This window comes from Meleagris gallopavo, chromosome 17 (genome assembly GCF_905368555.1).
Source record: "Meleagris gallopavo chromosome 17, MGAL_WU_HG_1.1, whole genome shotgun sequence".
NCBI lineage: Eukaryota > Metazoa > Chordata > Aves > Galliformes > Phasianidae > Meleagris > Meleagris gallopavo.
The window spans coordinates 10,861,804-10,884,774 of NC_139420.1; the positions used below are offsets into that span (position 1 = coordinate 10,861,804).

Here is a 22,971-nt window from a genome sequence, read left to right on the forward strand (position 1 = left end):
CTGCACTTCACATTGCTCAACAGAGGTCCAGCAGGGTAAGCTGCGCAGACAGGTTTATTGCGGCCACCATCCTGCAGCAAACAAGGTGAAGCAACAGCTGCTGGCTGGCTGTTAGCCGAGCCTTCTTTCAGCCTCCCAGCTGCTGTGGAACCACTGCCCATGAGTGTTACACCCAGTCAGCAACTCTGCTCCTTGGGCACAGAACAACAGGCAGGCAGACCAAGTTTCCCAAGGGAATGTACCTTCATGTTTGCAACAGGTAACGAGGTCCTGCAGGAACAAAGGGAGTACTGTGTGCTGCTCTTTAATGCTTCACCTCTTCCTCAGTTACACAAACAGCTATTTGCGGTGCAAGATGTGGTGTGCTCTGGTTGTACTGCTGCTCCCTCTGGGCTTGTGGGGAGCCAGTGCCAGGCCCTTCGCTGGCAGCGTGATGCAGGCTCTGGCCTCACGTGCAGGTTCTGCTGGGAGCAGCTTATGTTGCTGGCTGCCCGCAGGTCGCTGCCAGGCCTTGCTGGTGGCTCTTTGTGATCCTGTGCCATCTCCGCTGCCTTGGCTGCTTGGGGGTCTGTGGAGGTGAGAAGTGGAAGAGGTTGAAAGGGAGTAAGAAGTGGAAGCCCCCCCAGAGCTATCCTCTGTGCTCCCACTCACCCTGCAGCCTCCCCTCCGTGCTGACTGCTGAGCTGAGTCCACAGCTGGGTCTGTGGGATGTGCTGGGGAAGAGAGAGGAGGTGAAACTCCTGTGTTTGGCTCTGTGATTGCTTATCTTGGCTTCTGCCGTGGGTGGATTTCACTGCTGAGCAGGTAGTGGCGAAACAGAGGCACAGCAGCCATGGGGGCTGATGTAAGGAATCTGGGAACCAGCCCCGGGCACCTCAGCAAAGCAGCTTACTGCTGCTGGTTCAACCAGACCGATCTCTGAGAGACACCACAGAACCAGGGAGCTGGGCTTTGTCCTGCTCAGCCCCACGAGAAGCCACAAGCAATGCTGCACAAGGAGCACCACAGCCTTCCTCTCCTGGGAGTCTTTATCCTGTAAGGGTATGGCCAAGGAACCGATCCCCAGGGGTTGTGGGACAGGGTTTGCAGGGTGGCCCTGGGGCGCACAGTGTGCTCCATCCCGCCAGGCTCCCCAGCTCACCTGCAGCACGCCCTGCTGAGCAGCTGCCTTCACCTTGGCCAGCGCAGCCCTGAGTTTCGTGTTCTCCTGCTCCAGCACACTGATCCTGATGTGGTTGGCCTGCAGCTGCTTCTCCATGTCTTCGGTGATGTTCCCAGTGCCTGCAAATGAAACATGACACTTCATGTCAATCCCGAGCTCAACACACTACCAGCACAGAGGTGCTGGCAGCAGAGCCTTTCCCTGCTCCCTGGGACCACTTGCTCTTCTGTCCTCCCTCTTGAGCAAGGTGGTAGATGCTGGAAATGAACCTTCCTGAACCGGAGAACAACAGCACAACCCTGGAAGTGGCAGCTGGGACCCCAATCTGTCATTTGAAACAGCAAGAACAAATGCAGCCATGTCCAAGTCGTTGCCCTGCTTTTGTGCCAGATGTGGGACACAGCACCCACATAAAGAATCAGGTTAAGATGGTAGCGGCTTAGTGCCTCACAGGGACTGAGCCCTTCCTGGCTGCAACTGACTCATGTCAGAAGGACAGACTGTTACACAAGTGACACCATTGTGCCCAGGGCTGACAGGATCCCGTGTGAGCTCCAGGAGACCCCAGAGGTACAAGCCTGCTGCTGCAAAAGCAGGCACTGCTACCTGCTGCCCTGTGTCTTACTCTCAAACTGTGTCTCAACGGGGATGTGGAGCTCAGGGAAGAACACCAGGAGTTTCTCCCGCTCCTTCAGTTCCTTTGTGTGCTCCTCCAGCCTGGAGACATTCTCCCGTAGCTTGGAGATGGACTGCTCCAGGCTCAGCTTCTCCTGCTGCAACATGTCCAGCAACTCCTGTGGGGCCACAGCAGATGGGTGAGTTTTGGGGGCACCTTCCCAAACCTCATTATGGTACAGTCTGGGGAAGCCTGTCCTTAATGGGATCAGGATATCCCCAGAGGGACAATGTAGTCTTGGCTGTAATGATCTCTGTGTGTCTGAAGCACAGGCTGCTTCAAGCAACATGCTTGAACCATGCTTGAGTCTGAGAGAGAAGGGTCACTATGTGGAAGTGGCCCTGTAGCAATGTCAAATTAGCTGTCAGAGCCACTATCCTGGGAGAACTGCCCACAAGTGTGAGATGGGGCAGGGGTGGCTCCTGGGAACCCTGTGGCACAGCTGTGTTCTGTCCTGGCTGCTCCCCCTGACAAATGCTGGGTACCTGCTGCACCCGTAGCTGGTGCATGCTCTGCTCCTTCTGCTTCTGGCTCTCCCGCAGCTGCTCTGCCATCCGGGCTCTGTCCTCCTCAGCCTCCCCCAGGCTAGCTTGCAGCTCCTCACGCTCCTGGTCCAGGCTGTCCAGCTGCTGCAGCAGGGTGCTCTGCTTGGCCTGCAGGGACTGTGCAGGGAGGTGAGCCTGCCGGAGGCTGCTGCTGCCTTGATGCCAGTGCCAGGGCCAGGGAGAAGCAGCACCCATGGCAGTGAGAGGTTGTGGTCACAACTGGACAGCTCCAAAGAGCTCTGTTCATACCTTCTCATGCTCCTGTGTGCTCTCCACTTTGGCCTTCTCCTTCTCCAGCTGGGTGGTGACTGCACTCAGCTCCTGACCCAGGCTGTCCCGCTGTCTGGTGAGCAGCTTCACCTCCTCCTCCAGCTCCAGCACCCGGCTCCTGGCCACCATCGCGGTCTTCAAGTCCTCCAGCAAAGTTTGCTTGGTTGCCTCTGGGGAGGCACAGCAACTGTGACACAGGCTGGACAGGGTAGGGAAATGCTCCCAAGCCAGGAAGTGTTTTAGGGGCCCTTCAGCATCTGCAAGTGCTGGCGAAAGCTGGCAGCAGGGCTCTTGGTGTCCCATGGAACCCCAAATCTCAGCCAGCACCAGTACCAACCCGCCCTGCTGCTAAATGATGTTTGGGCACTGCAAAGAGGAGGTCATGTCATCCTTCCATTCCCTCCAGGTCTAACCCAACTCCTGGGAGAAACAGGAGTTACATGGGTGAAAAATGTGCGAGATCAGAGCCAGACTTGGGGAGAGATGTGCCAACTGGATGAGCAGCCCAGATCCTTACCCAGCTCCTGCACAGCAGCCTGCTTCGTGGCCAGTGCTTCCTTTAGGGCAGAGATTTGCTCTTCCAGCAGAGCAGCTCCTAAATCAGCACAAAAGACTACTAAACATTAAACAGCTCCTCAAAGAAATTAAAACAAAGAGCATCATCAGCATCATCAGCAAGCGACTGTGCCAAAGCATCTTTTCACCCAGTAATTGTATCATGCTGTGCTTCAGCAGAGAGGAGACAGTGAGATGATGAGGGCAAGCAGCTCCCACTGCTGGGGGTTAGCCTCACAGCAGGGAACAGCTGCCAGCATGTGAAATGCTGCAGAGATGGGACAAGAGAGCATGTGGAGCTTGCAGTGGTGGAAAATGAGATGATGGGAATAGAGAAGCAGCAGAAGAAGCTGGGAGATGATGAGGACATCAGGAAAGGCAGTGATCCCGGTGGAGCAGCCTTCATCTACTCCAGGAACTGCTGTCAATGCATGGATAAAGGGCAGGTATGGCCAGGTAAACCCACAGCATGGCTCGTCCCCTTGTCTCAGCCATGTAAGACATCTGAAAACTATGTAATGACCCTACAGGGAGCATTTTCTCACCACTGATGCAGGACCTACCAAAACTAGTGGCCAAAGCTCTGCTCGTGGTGTTGGAACCAAGATTTGACTGCAGGCTGCCTCCTTCTGCAAATACCCCCAGACCTGGGAGGGGGTGCAGGGGACAGCAGACAGCACTGTACCTCTCCGTAGATCATCCTTGTCCTGCTCCAGCCTGGCTACAGTCTCCAAACGCTCTTTGTTCTTTACTTCTAGGCTCTGTTCAGCCTCTTTCCTCTGCCGTGCTTGGGTTTCCTTCTCCACCTGAAGCAGCCGAGCAAAGTCCTCCACCTGCTTCCGCAGCTCATCCTTCTCCTTCTTTGACTCTGCCAGCTCAGACTTCAGAGGGTTGAGCTGCTCCAGCAGTGTGTGGAGGTGTTTATTGATGTGTGAGATGTCTTTGCTTTGCTCCGAGACCCAGTACCTCACATCAGTTGCAGAGAGGGTCCTTCTCTCCTCAGTGCCCTCCACCGCCTCCTGGAACCCGCTCAGAGCCGAGGGGATGTTCTGACTCTGGCAGATGCTGCTAATGGCTTTGCTGACCTCTTGAAAGCCAGCCTGGAAGCTGTCACAGGTGTCACAGGGTGCTGGAGGCTCTGCTGCCTGTGTGTGGATGCTGCGGCTGCGCTCAGCAGTGCTGCAGGCAGACTTGGGCTGGGAGCTGCCTGAGGTGTTGCTGACAGCCTGCCTCAGGGAGCTGGGTTGGGCAGCACCTGGGGATGTGCTTGACTCTGAAGTAGATGGCAAGCAGTCCTTCAAGCATTCCTTTGCAGTTCTCTCAGCCTCAGAGGTGGATTGCAGTGCAGCGACATCCTTCTTGCAAGTCTTCTTCTGGTGAAAAGAACAAAGGACACAAACATAGAGCCCAGACTGAACCACATCATCAGCAAACAATTCAGGAGAGCTGAATGCAGAGGTATGAAGGTTGGGAACAGGACATCAGTGCAGCCAAGAAGCTACAAGGTCAGAGCATGCACTCTCAGAGCTTGCTGGACAGATCTACCAAGCACTCAGGGTTCACTATTTATTACGTTACCATGAAAGCAGGTGGCCTGTAAGCAAAATGATTTTTACACACAGCATGGGTTACCGTTGGTTCTGCCTGACACAAGGGAACTGAATTTCTCAAGCTCCCAGGTAGCTTTTTGGTCACTGCCTGCTAGATAGCAGAGCTGTGGTTTCACAAAGCTTTTGCAGCAGAACTTCCTCCCCGGCTCATGTTTTTGTTATTTTCCTTTCTGTCACACCTCACTGTACTGTCTCCTGGCTATGTGAGATGAATTATTCTGACACTATGCCACAAGAGGCATCATTTTGAAAATAAAATATAGGGGAGAGGCATGGTATTTTTACCACAAATCATTTCACTGATTTAGGCCAGCTCAGCCCCACACAGTGTGGGTCAGCAGAGCCACAGAAGTAGCACATTGGTAAGGTGAGAATACTTTTTCCAAGCAATAAGAGCAGCCAGGCTCCCCAGTCCCAAAACCCTGGTAGAAGCCTGGAGGTCACAGTCAGGGAGTGCATCTGGAGCAGCCACCACACGTACCATGGCATCTCGGAGAAAGACTGCAACATCAGCCCCGTGCCATGGGCATGCCTGGCATATCTTCCAAATTGTGTGGCTGTTGAGCCATTGCTGTGAGCCCTGTGCTTGGCTCCAAGTGCCCGCGCACCCTTGTATGTCCCACCTCAGTCTGAAGCTGCCGGTAGCAGGTCCCCAGTCGCAGCATGCTGTGCCAGTACCTCCTCACCGTCAGCCCCGCCGACATGCATGGTCCCACTGCCTCCGCTGGGGGCACAGCTCGCTCGCTGAGCAGGTTTTCTGAATACCCCGTGAAGCTCTGAAGCAGCAGCAGCAGCCTTTGTGGAAATGAAACACGGCTTAGAGGAATAAAATATTTGTAACGGGAAGAGAGCCCTTGGCATTTAGCAGAGCAGTGAGCCTGAAAAACCAGCACGGCAGCAAAGGAGGCTGGATTTCAGTGTATGTGTAACCCTCAGGCCTGGAACAAGACCGGGAAGGATTAAATCCCCCTGCAGCACCAGGATGTAGCTCCAAGGGGCTGCAGTTAGACTCTCCATAAAGATGTGGGGCACTCACTGCTGTTATTGAACACGTACTGTTAGGACCAGGCATCCAGAGACAGCTCTGAGGGCATGGCTCATCTTTAAAATTGAGTTGTTTTCATAGAATCATAGAATAGCTTGAGTTGGAAGGGACCCCCACAATCAGTACAAGCGGGGGACAAAAGAATTGAGCACAGCCCTGCCAAAAATGACCTGGAGGTACTGGTGCATGGCAGCTGGGCGTGAGCCAGCACTGTGCCCTCACAGCCTGAAATGCCAACCGTATCCTGGGCTGCATCCAAAGCAGTGCAGTCAGCAGGGCGAGGGAGGCAATCTGCCCCTCTGCAGTGTGCTGTGAGACCTCACCTGCAGTGCTGCGTTCAGATGGGGAGTGCTCAATGCAGGAGAGACATGGAGCTGTTGGAGCACAGCCAGAGGAGGGTGAGAAAAATGCTCCAAGGGATCGAGATATTCAAGGCTGGACAAGGCTCTGAGCACCCTGATCTAGCTGTGGGTGTGCCTGTTCACTGCAGGGAGTTGGACCAGCTGACCTTCCAATGATTTTATGATTCTTTGACCTCAAAGACCACCCAGTTCCAGCCCGCTGCCCAAGGCACTTGTCTGCATCAGACAGGCCAGACATCTTCCCTCCATGGGGAAGGAGCCGCTGTGCCCCAGCTGCTTTTTGCAGGGTGCTCTGCCCGCTCACCTGTCTATGACCAGCTCCAGCAGCACCACGTGTGCGTGCTGGCTGAACTCGGGGTCGCCCTCGGCGTGACTGTACCTCTCCAGCAACACCACCAGATCCAGCTCACAGGACACTTTGTTGGGAAACTTCCAGGAGGGGAAGCGTGCAGGGCCGGTGCGGGAGGTGACGTCGGCGATGGCTCCCTGCAAGTCTCTCAGGTCGGCCTGCAGGCTCGCCATGCAGCCGGGGTGACCCAGGAGGTGTGTCATGCTGCAGGACGAGGCTGGGTGGACGGACAGATGGACAGATGGACAGACAGTCTCTGTGGGGCAAAGGTGGGTAGAGCTAGGAACAGATCGTGGTTGACACCAAAGGCCTGCCAGGGGAAAGGAGGGGACAGGTGCTGCGTCCCCAAGACTAAGATTTGGGATGAGGGGTGCCTGCGGAGGGCAAGCAGTAGCGGTGGGGGCACTGAGGGAGCCGGGACGCCGGGAGGGGCCAATCGGGGACAGGTGAGGCTGTAGTGCCGGCGGCTGGGCCTAGGCCGCGGCGCCGCACCCGCTGCCATGGCAACGTCCCGCCCCGCGATGCGCAGCTCCGCCCGCGCATGCGCGCCGTCCATCTGCCCGCCCCTTCCTGTCACTGCGCAGTGCGTCACTTCCGGCACGCGTGCGCAGTTCGAGGCGCCAGGCCGCCATTTTGTCAGCGGCGCTGCCCCTTTCTTTGCGGCCTTTACTGAGCGATCCCGAGTAGCGCCATGCCGGCCGGGCCCGTGCAGGCCGGGCCTCCGGCGCAGCCAGCGCCTCCCGCGGAGAGCAAACCGGTAAGAGCCGTGCTGAGCGGAGGCCGGGAGGCTTCGGGCCTGCGAACGGCGCGGGCGGGGTTAGCGAGGCCTGCAGCGGCGGCCCTGTCCCCGTGCGCTGCCCTGTCTCTGTGCAGGGCCGTGTCCCTCGGCCTCCCGGCTGCCCACAGCCCGCAGCTCTGCGGCATCGCAGCGAGGCGACACGGCGCTAGGTGACCAGACATCCCTGAGCGACCAGACATCCCTGGGTCTTTTGCTGTTCGGAGGAAGTGGGAATTAAAGCTGAAAGGGTCGTTGTGTCTTTCTCTTAATTTGCTTCTTAGATCGTTAAGGTTGGAAAAGATCCCTTGGATCTCCAGGTCCAACCCCAGCTCATCCCCGCAGTACCCACTGCCCACATTCCTCAGTGCCACATCTCCACAGTTCTGGAACACCTCTAGGGACGGTGACCCCACCACTCTGTGGGCAGCTGTGCCGCTGTAGCACCACTCATTTGGAGAAGAAATATTTCCTATTTTCCAGCCTGATTAAAAGTTTATCTCTTGAAGCTTTAACGGAATTAACAAGTGGTAACAACCTGCCAGACTTCTAGTGATTATAAAGATGTCCTGTGTGTCTGTTCTGTGAAAGCTGTGCTGTGAGCCAAGGGAGGCACCGTCAGCATTCTGCAAAGCACTGCAGCTGGCTGCATTGAAAGGCAAAGCTGCCCTCAGGGGAGAGTGTTGGGGCTGTGGTTCAGGTCCTCCCGCAACTGCAGAGAGGAAAATATCCTGCTGAGCTCTTCTCAGCTATGAAAAAGTCTTTAATGCAGCCTTAGTAGGATGGGAAGCTGTGTGTTATTTAATGTTAGCTTGAGCGCTTTGATTCCCATTTCTGGTAACCCTGCGGACTATTAGGAATTGTAGAATCGTTAAGGTTGGAAAAGACCACTGAGATTATCTAGTCCAACTGTCACCCCACCCCACTGTGCCCATGACCATGTCCCTCTGTGCCACATGCTCCCAGCTTCCAGGAGCAGTGACTCCACCATTCCCTGGGCAGCTGTGCCAGTGCAGCACTGCTCTTTCTGAAAAGAAATTTATCCAAGTATCCAGCCTGCAATGCTCTTAACTTCCAGAGCTGTCCAGCAGTGCTGAATTATTCCTAGGTGTGGTGTTATAGGCATGCTTTGCTACATCTTGGCTCAGCATCTATAAACTTGCACTGGATTGATGCTGAAAGAGCAGAAACACTGGGAAGAGCTGTTTGGTTCCCATGGGACAGCCTTCCTGCTTGCCTCGCTGCAGCAGCCCCCGCAGCAGGTGCCCTTGACAGGCTGACAAACACCATCTCCCTGCCTGGGAAGCTGGGGAGTGCTGCTGCCTTGCAGGACTGCAGGTTCAGATTGTAAAAGCATATCTTGGTGCCAGGAAAATTCAATGGTTTGGAGACTGAGGAGAATAGGCAGTTCTCAAATACTCTTTAAGTATTTGAAGTACTTAATTCTTACAGAACACTCCTTCAGCGTGGTATTTCAGAACAACTTACTGAGGTACTTTAGGACTGTTACTCCAGGTGCAGATGAGGAAACTGATAGAGAGAGGGAAGTGAATTTTACAACTCAACTCACTGAAAATAAACCCAGTCTAAGTTTGGAGACTACCAGGCTGTGCTTTCACGCTCTGATGCTGATGTATAATGTGATATTTGAGATCATTTGTAGTTCCTTTTCTTGTTACCAGGTTAGATTTAGACTGTTTGAATTTACTGTCTTGACTAGCTGCAAATATTGCAGAGTGAAAGGTATCTTCCAGAGATGATGAGGTGGTGGTACAGGAATATTTTTGCTACTTAGGAGGTAACATACAGAAGACTGTAAGAAAAATGTTTTTATTGCAGCCAGAAGAGGAGCCAAAAGAGGAAGCAGCACCAGCCAAGCCTGTGGTGGGAATTATTTATCCTCCTCCTGAGGTCAGAAATATTGTTGACAAGACTGCCAGCTTTGTAGCCAGGTAAACAGCACGAGTGTTGTCTTGTCTCCTATGGGATTTTTCTGCCTCTCACCTCCCAGTACTACTGTTTGTCTGTATCCAGAAGCTGAAACTGGTCACAGTCCCACAGTGTTCCATACAGGTTTCTAAGGATTGAGATTTTACCAGTGAGATTGTAGAAAAGAGGCAGCAGTTGTCTTAGAGATACAACGTGTGCTTTGCTAGAAAAGCTGTGGTAGTAGATAAATTCTTTTTAAAATGACCTGAAGGGCAAACAAAGCTCCAGGTGGAAAGGAAGCCTTGTTACTAGCGCTTCCCTGAATGACTGAGCCAACAGAAGCCATTAATTTATTTTCACTCTGTTTTACAATGTGTAGGCAATTACCTCTCTTTTAGGGTATGCTGGATTCCTTGTTGAACCCCAAGGCTCAGTCGCATCCCTGTTTGCCTACAACTCCGTAAAGTGTGCCAGCCCCTGGGGCACACTGACTCAGATGTCTCTCCCCTCTATAGCCAAGGGGATAGAAGTGCACGTTCCCAGGGAGAGGTCTGGGTTAGGCAAACTGCCCGTGATGTGCGTGGCATATTTTCCTTTGTCGAGTGCAGCAGCAGGTTGATTATCACAAGTATAGATGTCGCAGCTAGGGAAGAAGCCTGAAAGTTTGATACATTTTACTCATTTGGGCTTTTTCCTCCTGTTGCCATGCTTTTTCCTCCTGTCAACATGCAAACACAAGCTGCTGCTGGTGGTAGCCTGGCCATCTTCTTGTATGCTCTTAAAATGCTGAAGTATTTCTGGCTGTCTTAATGCTATGTGGGGTATTAAGGGACTGGATTTTGGTCTTTCTGGCAGAGTACAAATAGCACAGGAAGTAAATTCCTCAGCTGGCTATGTGAATTCTGCATGGCATCCAGGCATTGCTAAAATGGAACTGTTGGTTTAAGGCAATTACTAAATGATGGTCTGGTCAAAGACACTTGCTTTGTAACTGATCTCTAAAATGCTGCTGAGGAGCCTGAGCTTGCTTTGAAGATAAGGAAGGAACTTTGTTTATCCTTTCCTATTGTAGAGGCATCCTCTTTTGGGAGAGACTTACTGCCTAAACAGGGCCAGAGAGTATGAAGGGAAGCATGCTGCAGCAAGCTTTTAACTTTCTTAATCTCCCCTCAGAAAATAAGTAGCTGGTAACTTCAGGTGTGAGTAGAGGAGCTAAAACTGGCTCTCCTAAATGCAGCAATGGAGCTCTCCAGTGTGGTCCATCTATGAGCAGGCTGATGATTACCTACCTTTTCTTTAGATGAACTTTCTTGAAATGGAACTAGTTTTAAAAAACTTGTTAGTCTGGTAAGGAACTCGTGAATATCTTCTATTAAACCATGTCATCCATCCAGTCATGTTTGATTTGAATATAGCCAGTGGAATGGGAAGTTTTTAACTGTCCTAAGAAATATTGGTTGTGAAATGCTAAAGACTGAATTAGGTCGTGTACACATAACTGCGTGGGTGTGACTGGCTGCTGTGTTGCGTGTGAGTTACTTGGAGGTAGGGAGAGTAAACTTCTTCCACACAGGAGAGAAACTTGTCTGCTGAGAGGCAGATGCATGAACACAGCTTGCTATGGAACAAATGGGCTTTTATGCTTGAGTCGATACCCGTTATCTAAACTTATTTTTCCACCCTGCAGAAATGGTCCAGAATTTGAAGCTCGAATTCGTCAGAATGAAATAAATAACCCTAAGTTCAATTTCTTGAATCCCAACGACCCTTACCATGCCTACTACCGGCACAAAGTCAGCGAGTTCAAGGAGGGCAAAGCACAGGAGCCCTCAGCTGCTATTCCCAAGGTCATGCAACAGCAGCAAACTGCTCAGCAGCAGCTTCCACAGAAGGTAAATGCTCCCTTACACTTTGATTGCTTCTCACTAATTGTTTCTCACATGGTGATGCTAGGCAGAATGATGAAAGCAGAAAGGCAGTGTGAAGGAAGGACTTAATTTATCAATAGTTGCAATACAGGACAACTCACAGGCATGAAATTTAGCATCTGGGGCTTTCTTTTGATGCAGATGTGCATCCCCTGGTTGCTGGTAACTAAAAAGTTGTGTGGAAGATCAATAAATTGTATTACTTGGTGCATCTTAATTATATTTAGTTATGCATTGACTTGTATGGTACTTAAGGCTTAGTGTTCACATGGAGTGTATGAATTTAGGACTCCCAGCCACGATCCTTAAATATCCTTTGGAGTTCGACTTCGACACGTTGCGTACACTGTCTTAGAGATACACTTCTGTTTTGTTTTCTTGTTCTTTCCTGCCAGTAGGATCATCTTCTTCTGAAAATATGTACAAAATGTTGCTAATCTTGCTTAGTTGTCTTCATAGATACTGAGTGGAAAAAGGATGCTGTCTGAGCCTTCTGCATGCTTTGCACGACCTTATGCTGTGTGGTATTGACTGAAGGACTGGTAATCACTGGAGGATTGTAGTGAAGTCCTGATAACTGGCAGTATCATTAGCTGTGGGAACAGTGTTTGTTTTAAAGTATACCCAACTACAGAGATAAACTCAGCATTACTGCTTTTCTTCCAGTCCTTGCCATTGCCAGAATATCTAGACTAAGGTTGTTTTCCTTCAGTGGCTTGAAGGGAAAATGAGCCCTCTTGAGTGTTTAGTACCAACCTATTGATTGCAGTCACTGAGCATTGAGCACTGAGTCTCCATTCTGCTCTGTAGGTTCAGGCCCAGGTGATCCAGGAGACGGTTGTTCCAAAAGAGCCACCTCCAGAGTTTGAGTTCATCGCAGATCCACCCTCGATTTCTGCCTTTGATTTGGATGTGGTGAAGCTGACAGCGCAGTTTGTGGCTCGGAATGGGAGGCAGTTCCTGACTCAGCTGATGCAGAAGGAACAGAGGAACTACCAGTTTGACTTCCTTCGCCCGCAGCACAGTCTCTTTAACTACTTCACAAAGCTGGTTGAACAGTACACGAAGGTACTCATGGCAGTGCACCTGTCAAATTGATTTCTTCAGCAGCACTCTTGATTTTGAAGACTACTGATGCCCTAAAAAACAGCTGGGCTGGAAATACACACAGGTCTAGGAGTCCATCCCTTCAAATTGCTCTTTAGAAAGGGTGGATCTCTTGCAACTTGTTGGCAACATGCAGCAATGTACACTCTGGGTTGTTACTTAAGAATATCAAACACTTCAGCAATATAAATAAATTTAAAAAGTGGCATTTTTTAAAGTACTGAGTGTAGATAGAGCAAGAGTGAGTAGTTTAACTGTACAGTGTACAAGTACAATGATTGACTAGACTGGAGAGACAGGATATAGCCACAGAGTTCTCTACTATTATTACCAATATGGAAAGAGAATAATTACTTTTAAGATTTTGGCAAAAAGTAGTCATGAACTGTCCTGCAAAATGTGTTTCAGATCTTGATCCCACCGAAAGGCTTACTCATCAAGCTCAAGAAGGAGGCTGAAAATCCCAAAGAAGTCCTAGATCAGGTATTACATGAATAACTCTCAAAATTGCTGAAGCCTTTCAGTTGTGTTGAATTCTGTCTCTGCATACATCTCATTTGTTGTCTATGAATTCCTTGCTGTGAATCTTCAGCGGGACCTAATGTGTCATACCTGGCTTGGTCTTGACTCAAGGGGTCCACAGTTTCAGCTTTAGAAAGCCACTTTATGAGGCTGGTGCAGTACTCTTTTCAGTAGGCAAACCTATAGCTTCTACATACATTACAGTTATCTCTTTGCCCTGCCTGGCCTCCAAAGCAGTCCTTGTATAAATACCTTGAAGGGGCTTTTAGGATAAATTTCTGACACTGTAGAGATGATTATTACGTATTTTTGGTGTGACATTTGGTGCTAACTCTGAGTCTGCTTGTACAGGTGTATTACAGAGTGGAGTGGGCAAAGTTCCAGGAGCGAGAGAGAAAGAAGGAAGAGGAAGAGAAGGAGAAAGAACGTGTTGCTTATGCTCAGATTGATTGGCATGACTTTGTGGTTGTAGAAACAGTGGACTTTCAGCCCAACGAGCAAGGTACTGAAGACAGGCATTGTAACCTCTTGAAACTGTACTTCCTCTGAGTACAGTGTTGGTTTTAGGAAGACATGGGGTTTTACAGCTGTATAGCCTTCAAAGTGAAAAGGAGAGCTTTGTTTTTGGAATCAAGTGGTGTTCTGTGGCAGTGTCTGCTTTTCTGTCTCAAAACAGGACAGCAAAACTTGTCCCACTTTCTGGTGATGCTTTCACTTTTAAGTAACTTCATCTCCAGGTGCTGTTGTAATGTTGGTCAGGATGGAGTTTAAAACAGGATGAGCATATACCTTAGCTTGCAGGGGCTTTTGTTACCCCTGTTTTGTAGAAAAACTGTTTCTCAGAAAACTGGTATTTCTGTCTTCCCGTTGCACAATCAAATGGGATCAAGAAACAGAAGCTGTGTTTTTTGCACTGTAGGGAATTTCCCACCTCCCACCACTCCAGAAGAGCTGGGAGCTCGAATCCTCATCCAGGAACGCTATGAGAAGTTTGGGGAAAGTGAGGAGGTAGAGATGGAGGTGGAGTCAGATGAAGAAGATGAAAAACAAGAGAAAACAGATGAGCCTTCGACTCAGCTGGATCAAGACACGCAGGTGCAGGATATGGATGAGGTAGGTGGCCAACAGAATTGGCATTATTCTTGCCCTGTGAGATTTGTGTGGGCTTTATTATGGTCTTCATTATAGTACGTTTCTCAGTATACTGAGGGAATGAGATTTCCTTTCTTCTGATTGAATTCCAAAATGACCTGTTTCTGCTGAAATACTGGAATGTGGTATATTTAATATTTTCCATGGTGATACAGTTTACAAGAGAAATCTGGGAATTCAGTCACCCAGTGAATTGATATGAGTTTATTTCTGTCATCCAGCCTTCTGAACTTTTCTCACACACTAGGGTCTGGAATGTTGAAAAGATGACTCATTTTAGACTCTTCCTTTTAACCACTGCATATAAGCAGTTTTTCTGTGAGCAAGAAACAAGATCATCAAGGCTAAACATAAGCCCTGGCTTGCCATGCTGCGGTAATGTGGAAGCTGAGGCTTACTTGCTTCCTTTTTTGGGTCTGCTTAGTTTTTAATTCGTGATTACCCAAAGGAACCACTGTAGTAGAGATGTCAAGAGGCAAAATAGCTCGCTTACTTTGAAGGTGCATAATCAGTCCTTGTAGTTTTGCATAGGATTTTTTTATGCTTCTCTAAAGTCTTCCGTGGGAGTATTTGACTACTGGAGCATGGTTTTGATTTTCTTTCTTTAAATCAGGGCTCAGATGATGAAGATGAAAGTCAGAAAGTTCCTCCTCCTCCAGAAACTCCGATGCCACCACCTCTTCCCCCCACACCAGATCAGGTCATTGTACGGAAAGACTACGATCCCAAAGGTAAATCAAGCAGGCAAAGATCAGCTGTATTTCTTAACGAATAATCACAAAGCTGTTTGTTTCTAGGCTGCATCCTCTGGTGGTGTGCTTTTAACAGCGTGGTTTTGTTCTTCCAGCTTCAAAACCGTTACCGCCTGCCCCAGCTCCAGATGAGTATCTTGTTTCCCCCATCACTGGGGAGAAAATCCCTGCCAGTAAAATGCAAGAGCACATGAGGATTGGTCTGCTGGATCCTCGATGGCTGGAGCAGCGCGATCGCTCTATCCGTGAAAAGCAGAGCGACGATGAGGTCTATGCCCCAGGTCAGCTTGTGCATCTGACAAGGCTTGCAAGTTCCTCTTCCTGAATTCCTTCTGTGAACGTTTTAGCTTGTCTCCACTCCCCCAAGTTCCCACTGATAGGGACTATCTTAAATGTAGCTTTCTGACTCAAGTCCTTAGTGTTCTGATTATACTGATACTTTTGTTGCTAGTACATTGAAGCCCTTCTGCAAAGATAAAGGCAGAGAGCATTTGCTGCTGCTGGCCAGTCGTCAGTTGCAGTCCCTTTCTGAAAAGAGCAGCTCTAGGCCATTAGGTAGCAAATAGTTTTCAAGATCATTTAATCAAGGATCAAGTCTCTTTTTATTCACTTAGAGGAAGAATTTCTTCTTGCCTGCAGGTTTGGATATCGAAAGCAGCTTGAAGCAGCTGGCAGAGCGCCGTACCGATATCTTTGGTGTGGAAGAAACTGCCATTGGTAAGAAGATTGGTGAAGAGGAAATTCAGAAACCAGAGGAAAAGGTAGAGTGGAAACTGCTTTAATAGGTTCTTGTAGCATTGTGAATGCTCAGGATTCTTTTTGACCATGTCACTGTTGTAAAACTACTGTCCTGAGCTGTCTGTAGTTCTTATCTTAGTCTGCTCAGGCTGGGGTTGCTCTGATGTCTTTTTATCCTGACAGGTGACCTGGGATGGCCACTCAGGCAGCATGGCTCGCACACAACAGGCTGCTCAGGCCAATATTACTCTTCAAGAGCAAATTGAAGCTATCCATAAGGCCAAGGGACTGGTGCCGGAAGATGACAGCAAGGAGAAGATTGGTCCCAGCAAACCCAATGAAATGCCCCAGCCACCCCCTCCTTCGTCAGCATCCAATCCTCCTCCGAGTGCTCAGCCTATCACTTCTGTGCCTCGTCCACCCACAGTAAGTGCTGGGGCTTCCATAAGTAAAGCAGCTGTGACCATGGATAACTGGAAGGGAGTCCTGACAAAGCTCCAGGGTTATAGCAGGGCACTGGCTAGAAACAGGTTTTGAGAGAAGTTACCCTTCCAAACTGCTCTTAAAACCTTCCAAACATCCCTATTAAACTTGCAGTTAAAAACTGAAAATAAGGTATAGGTGGAGCTTTTAATCCTTAGCTGTATCAAGAAGACTTGATGGGTTGCACGGGGGAAGAGCCTGGGTGGTGACACCTTGGGGGAGGGAAGTATGGCTAACAAATGAATGGGTTGGGACCTCTTTTTTTTTTTAAACATTTAAAAAAAAAATTAAGACATGATGCAGAAAAACTCAGAAGTTGCAAGTAAGAGATGCTCACAGGTGACTCACTGCCCGTGTTCTGCTGGAGTAAGGGCTTTGCTTACTCCTTCTCTAAGGTCGCCACATGTCTCACAGTCCCTGAGTGGTGAGGGGAGGAAGAACTGCTTGATGTGTTAATGAGGTTCTGTGCCTGTTTGCAGGAAGCTCGGGCTGCCATACGGTGGGCTTGTTAAGGCTCCCAGCAGGTCTTTGCCCAGCAGAAATCCTCACTGTGTTGCCCTGGTGATTTTAATTTAATCAGAACTGTGGGCAGCACTGGGATGCTCATTCCTGCATGCACCTGCTAAGAAAAAATGACCTTCTCTCTGCAGATGCCTCCTCCTGTCCGTGCTGCTGTTGTTTCTGCAGTTCCTGTCATGCCTCGTCCCCCGATGACCTCTGTGGTCCGTTTACCTCCAGGCTCTGTCATAGCCACCCCCATGCCACCAATAATCCACACCCCACGGATCAACGTTGTCCCCATGCCACCATCTGCTCCTCCCATCATGAGCCCTCGCCCGCCTCCCATGATAGTACCAACGGGTCAGTGACTTCAGCTCTTTCCAGTTAATTGTCAGTTGATTCCTGACTAGTGTGGCTTTGAGGCTCGATTCCTTTTTCCTTCTTTGTCTGTAATAATGGTGTATAATTGGCACTGAAAAAGTATAAATCTCTTCTTTAAGGATATATTTTTTTAATGTTTAGTGTGACTTAAATGGTAGTCTGGCTTCTGGGATCTAGTCATCTGCTCCAGCTTGGGAGTTCTGTCTCGTTGGTGTCCCTGGAAGCCTGACTGAGTGAGCACTACAAATTCATGCAACTTTCCAAGTTGAACCAGAGTAAAGTGGATCTGCCAGCACCTTGCTGAGTGTTACAGTTTGTTAGGGAAGTTGCAGCTGCCAGAGGAAAAGCTGTTATCTGGCTCTGGCTCTGTTCCTTGTAGTGGCTTCATAGCATTGTGGTGGTTTTAAATTAAGAAGCACAACATAAAAACACTTCTGTCTTGTTTTTTTTTCCTTTTCCTTTTTATTTAAATTGAGGTGCTGGCACTGCTCTACGCTAAATTCAGAGCATTTTCTTTTTTGCAAGATCTGCAGGAAGCTCCCATTCTGCTTGTTGTTTTTTCCTGGACACTTTCCCATTGTGGAAGACCTGATGTTTGAAGTTTGCATGGTACTGTTGGCTATATTAACGTCTTGCATGAATGGTGGCATTTATTTTCAGTCTTTATTAATCTGCTAAAAGAGCTCGTGTAAAGGAGTATCTGCTGTATTCTCCGTGGATGACTGTGTTGTGCTTTCCTTCATCCCATTGCAGCATTTGTTCCAGCACCTCCCGTGGCTCCAGTTCCTTCCCCAGCACCAATGCCTCCCGTTCACCCACCACCACCTATGGAGGATGAACCAGTTTCGAAGAAACTGAAGAGTGAGGACAGCTTGATTCCAGAGGAGGAGTTTCTGCGCAGGAACAAGGTATGTGTGTGAACTCTCTGCTTGTTGAGAACTGGAGTCCTGGCCCTGCTGGGCTGTTCAGCCTCCTGTGCTCAGAGGGGTTGTAAAGTCCATTGAGAACACAGAGGGGAGCTGATGTACAAGTATTTCAAAAGAAAGTAAGTTGCTGAGGTGGCTCCTTCCTACTGTCATACCTGAGTAAACTGAACTGCCCTTTATTTTACTAAAAGGAGCAGTGTAGTGCTGCACACAGATGGTGCTCTCCTGTAATTAAGGGCAGTGAGATGTAGGGTTATAGTAATGTAAAGAAGAGATAATGCTGGTAAGCTTTTAAGTAGAAGACTGCTAAGCTGGAGGTGCAAGGAGATTTAATATATCAGTGTCAACATGGTAGTATGGCAATGTAAGATCTTCCATAACATGATTGAAATGTTAGAATGAATTCCCTTCTGAGTAACGGCGTCCTGTTGGGCTGGTCTTAAGCCCTTTAGGAAGGGAGTGCTGTTCTCCTGGACATTTGTTTGCATTATGAAGCCATTTCTTTAATACTGTGTGCGTTCCCTCCAAAATACTGTATCTGTGATGCATGGTGAGCAGCCCACAGAGAGAGAGACTAATGTGAGAAATCCAAGTTAAGGTTTTGTTATGGTAACAGTGAAGTGACTTTCTCAGAATTGAGACAAATAACATTTCTGTGCTCACTGGGAATTCAAGATACGTGGTTGGTATTGGGAAGGTCTATAAATACTTTGTCTGCTGCTCTTATCACAGCCCTGAGACTCCTTGTCTGTGAGAGACCTTATCATTATTTCCCTTAGGGCCCAGTCACAGTCAAAGTCCAGGTACCCAACATGCAGGACAAGACTGAATGGAAGCTGAATGGCCAAGTGCTGGTGTTCACTCTGCCACTTTCAGATCAGGTATGTAGCTTATTAACCCAGCCTTTGCCCCTTGCTTTGTTCTTGTGGAGTGTTTTCATGTTGAGAGCAGTGGTTGACCTGCATGACAGGAGCTGTAAAACTCTGGATGTTTCCCACACTGTAGCTTCTTGCCAGGCAGGGTTGTGTGGTAGAGGTCTTGATGTTGGCCATCATAGAAGGAAAGGGTCTGAACAGGGTTTTTGTTTTTTCCTAGGTGTCTGTTATAAAGGTTAAGATCCATGAGGCCACAGGGATGCCAGCTGGGAAACAGAAGCTGCAGTATGAGGTGGGTATAAGCCCTGCAACGTTGTTTGCATGACAGTGCTTTCTCACACTAAAGTGGACTTTTTTTAAAGAAAAGGTTGTACCACTAAGATACAGGAAAGAGCAGAGGGAATGGATTTTCTTTGCCTGTGCAGCACACTGTTACATTACTGTGCACTGTTGGTGCAGGACAGGCTTCTAATAGTGGCATCAGTGCAACTTCACTTTGTCACTGGTAAAGATGAGGCCTCAAGGCTTGATGGCATTCTCTGAAATTCAGCCTATTTTGTGGAAGGACTTCTTGGTTGGAGGTTGTTTGTTTGCTTTTAAATGCAGCAGCTTACCCTTGTTTTGTCATGAGCTCAAGAGGTGAGCAACAGTACATTGAAACCCTGGGAACTCTGAAACACTGAAGGGAGGCAATTTCTTGAGTCGATAGGCACTGCTCCTTTTTAGTAACTTGTTCTCAGTCATGCATGTGCACAGCTCAACCTGCTGCCTAAGCAGTGAACTTTGAGCTCTTACCTCCTTTGGAACTAGTCTATGGGCAGATAATGTTAACCCTTCGCAAGAAGTAAGCTTAACTAATTTTGTAAAGAACAAAAAAGGGGAGGAGGGGATCTAAATAGCTTCATTTGTGACTGATTTGACTGATTTTGTCTGTTTGTGGAGAGCAATCGTGTATCATCTGGCTATGCTCTTCTGTAATCCTCAGCATACCTACCTCTTCCAGTGCCAGTTCTGAGGCACTGGATCTCTCTCAGGTGTTTTTGAAGCCTGCAGCACTCTTGTCATCACCCTGTTTTGAGAGTAGCCTTAGGAAGGCTTTGTCTATGTGTGGCTTTGTGGGAATGGACCATTAACATTTCTACTGTGTCTTTTCTTTTGTCTTCCCCACAGGGCATCTTCATCAAGGATTCAAATTCCCTGGCTTATTACAACATGACAAGTGGCTCTCTGATTCACCTGGCACTCAAAGAAAGAGGAGGCAGAAAGAAATAGGAGCTCTGGAGTCCAGAGATGTAACAGGGCTGCTTTGCCACTTGTGTAACCCCAGCCATTCAAATCCTCCAGCCTCTTAGGGGCTGCTGTGACAAGCTGTAGACTGCCTACCAACTCTAGATTAGAAAGGGAGACAATGAACCCATCCCTGTGTGGCTGATAAGAGGAGAAGCTGAAAGAGCCCTGAAAGCTGTGTACATGTAGTGAGCTGGTATGTAGCTGCAGTCTGTTAGTGATCAGTGCTTAGCTAGAATGATGTTGTCCAGGTTTGCTGTCTCTACAGTGAATTTCCTAGTGAAGCAACATTGAGGTCATGCCCAGCTTAGTCTAGATCCATCTTTATTTGAGGGATTTTCTGACCAAGAACATCATCTGTCTGACTATAGTATTTGCTGCTTCACTTAACCTTTTTTTTTTCCCTAATTGAAAATTTATTTCTTTATATGCTTACTAAGCTCTTTTTTCTTTCTGTCTCATATCTATCTGCAAGAGCCTCTTGCACTGACCCTGACTTGGAGTTTTATCCTCTCAGTATGAGTGTGCATGGCTCTCCATTGTGATAAAGGAGATCTGGGGCTGCATGCTAAGCAGCTTCATGCTTGTTCTGTACAGCCTGTGATTTGTTTTAATAAACGTGCATCTCGGTGCGGGATCCTGTTTGTGGCAGCTCTCATTCTTTGGGATTTAGGCTTTTTGGATGGACTTTGTTCACCCTGGTCTTAAATATGTTATGGGGAAATGCTGGCTTTCATAATCAAAGAGTTTATTCTAGGAAATGCTTGCATTTCATACAATAGGCTGCAAGAAAAGGATTTTGTTAATTTCCTTAGTGCTACAGTTATTCCTGAGCATAACACAGCTGTGTGTACCAATGTCTGTGTCCATGTACGGGTGTAGAGAGAAGATTTTGAGCCTAAGCCTAATCAGTGAGGACTCTCTTGGAAATCGTGACTTATCCTTCCTGTCCTGCAGTTAGCATCTCTTGGTCCTGGGGAGCCTATAGGTCCAGAAAATAGATCAGAGCTGTACTGCAGTTTGATACACACAGCACAAACACAGTGAGGCTGAGTTAAGCTACATATAGGTGGCCAAGGAAGGTTGGTTGTCTGTCGCTGCCCCGGAAGCCCTGTGATTTGGGCACCTCTGCTCTTTTGGGACAATCGGAAACCATGGGTTGTTTGGGTTTTTTTTTGGAGGGGGGGTGTTCTTTTTATTGGAGGTGCTCAGGCATTACAGGAATATCCTGTTTACCTTTGTGCTTTGTGCTCAGGGGAGAGAGTGATGAAGCAGGAGGGAAGAGACAACATCCCACACCCCGCTCCCTGCTTCCAGGCAGCAGAGGAAGCACGGTGCTGTCAGAGGTGCCTGGCAGGAGCCCAGCACAGGTGGCTGTGGTTCTGCTCCCAGCTGACAGCTGCCCACGTGTCCGCACCAACACAGCCTGCTCCTCTCGGTGCTGCAGGATGCTGAATTACCACCGGCACAAGTCAGCAGGCTGTTGGGGTGGGAGGTGGATGTGCTCCTGCCCTGCAGGAAGGCGTGCTGTAAGTACTTTCCTTTTGCACTTCAAAGCTAGACAATAGTTGGGTACAGTCCTTAAGAGAAAACTAAGCTCCTTAAGAGAAAAGGGCAGTGCAGCTTGGAGCCATTGCAGCGCAGAGAGAGGTTTGCTGAAAGCAGCATGCACACAGCTAGCTAGTGAGTGCTGTTTCCCACAGCTGATAGAAACTGCAAAGAAAGCTTCAAAATGGAGAAGTCTCATTTCTGCATCCTGCACAGGACTCGAGCATCATGGGACTGCATTTAAGGTCACTCAGCTCTTCTCTCTCTGGCAATTGGTGCCAACGGCATTGTGCAAGAACCTGCTCCTCCCGTGCGGTGCTTTCCTCGATGGCTGGGCTGCATGCTGCTGCTCAGATGGCATTCCCAGCCTCCAGAAGCACCAAGCCCCGTTTACGAGCCTGGCAGGGCTGTGCTCCGGCAGGAAAACCCGCCGCAGGCTCTGTGCTGAAGCGCTGGAAATAGCTCACATGGAGCCCTGCCAGCAGCGAGCCAATCTAAATAGTACAGATAAACGTTGTAGCAGACTGTCCGTGTGTATCTTGCCTACAAAACAACTGCTATCAGAGCCTGCCACTTCGGTGGGAAGGACCTGCGGTGCAGCGTGCCAGAAAAATCTGGAAAGGGGTTGATGTGCTGAGCTCTGTGCTGGGTTCTTTGGTGCTCTGTCCCCCTCTGCGAAGGGTCCTCATGAACAAATCTCTACTTTTTTTTTTTTTTTTTTGCTGTTAGGAGGAAATCAAGCCCTGGTTGGAGGCAGCGCTGCTCTGGCTCACGGTGAGAAAAGGGTTGGGCTGCAGGGCTGGGGGCTGCAGGTGTGGCCCAGCATGAGCTGGGGCAGCGCCCCAGTGTCACCCAGTGCTGGGCTGGGCCCTGCTGCACCCACTGGGCTTTGTTTTTAGCACGGCCCGGCCAGTTCTACCTGCACAAGGTGCTGGCAGCTACTGTGGCGTGGGGCAGTGGTTGTGCTGGGAGGCTGTGAGCACAGCCCTTCCATCCTGGCCAGGGGCTGGTGGGGTCCTGCAGCTCCTGGAGTGGACCCAGTGCCCCGGTTTGGGGCAGCACTGCAGTGCTTGTGGGCTCAGCGTTGGCCCCATCAGGGTCGGCTCAGCCAGGGTCCAGCCCTGTCCCAGTGCCTCCAGTTCCCTTCCAGCCCCCTCCCCCTGCCCTCAGTTCTCCTCTCCCTCGTGCGCTCCCCGTGGCCCACACAATCTCAGCGCCCTCAGCTTTGTTCCAGTGCCCCCAGTTCAGCCCTAATGGCCCCACGCTCTCCCAGTACCATCCAATTCCCCCCCGGTCCTGTCCCAGTGCCTCCAGTCCCATCCTAGTGTCTCCCAGTCCTACTCCAGTCGACTCTCACTGCCCCATCCCTGTACCCCAGCCCTCTCCCCGTGCCCCCAGCCCGCCCCCCGCCCCTCTCTCTGCCACTACCGGGCCTGGAGGAGGCGGGCGGCGCTCTGACTGACAGCTCTCCCGCGCCTCTCACCCAATCCCTT

At 49.5% G+C, this 22,971-nt stretch overlaps 2 protein-coding genes across 5 annotated transcripts; one reads left to right on the top strand and one right to left on the bottom strand.

The window, feature by feature from the left end:
- Nucleotides 1-36: 36 nt before the first annotated feature.
- CCDC157 (coiled-coil domain containing 157) lies at nt 37-7,117 on the bottom strand. 4 transcript variants are annotated; one of them, XM_085238140.1, is made up of 11 exons: nt 6,927-7,117; nt 6,530-6,828; nt 5,442-5,613; nt 3,894-4,581; nt 3,171-3,248; nt 2,633-2,823; nt 2,324-2,500; nt 1,788-1,956; nt 1,142-1,281; nt 652-713; nt 37-568 (listed from the first exon to the last, which is right to left on the bottom strand). In XM_085238140.1, the coding sequence occupies exons 1-11, from the start codon at nt 7,074-7,076 to the stop codon at nt 340-342; spliced, it is 2,355 nt and encodes a 784-aa protein (XP_085094266.1). In that variant the 5' UTR covers nt 7,077-7,117; the 3' UTR covers nt 37-339. The 4 variants fall into 4 exon arrangements, with proteins under 4 accessions (XP_085094266.1, XP_010718726.1, XP_019476677.1 ...); XM_010720424.4 differs by having other exon boundaries at nt 6,530-7,046; XM_019621132.3 differs by lacking the exon at nt 6,927-7,117 and having other exon boundaries at nt 3,894-4,578; nt 6,530-6,913.
- Nucleotides 7,118-7,155: 38 nt separating this feature from the next.
- On the top strand, nt 7,156-20,567 carry SF3A1 (splicing factor 3a subunit 1). The gene is made up of 16 exons (XM_010720425.4): nt 7,156-7,331; nt 9,189-9,301; nt 10,966-11,170; nt 12,017-12,274; nt 12,722-12,796; nt 13,187-13,337; nt 13,755-13,948; nt 14,601-14,718; nt 14,835-15,020; nt 15,379-15,500; nt 15,661-15,903; nt 16,611-16,821; nt 17,596-17,750; nt 18,548-18,649; nt 18,864-18,935; nt 19,814-20,567. The coding sequence occupies exons 1-16, from the start codon at nt 7,266-7,268 to the stop codon at nt 19,913-19,915; spliced, it is 2,373 nt and encodes a 790-aa protein (XP_010718727.1). The 5' UTR covers nt 7,156-7,265; the 3' UTR covers nt 19,916-20,567.
- The last annotated feature ends 2,404 nt before the right edge of the window (nt 20,568-22,971 follow it).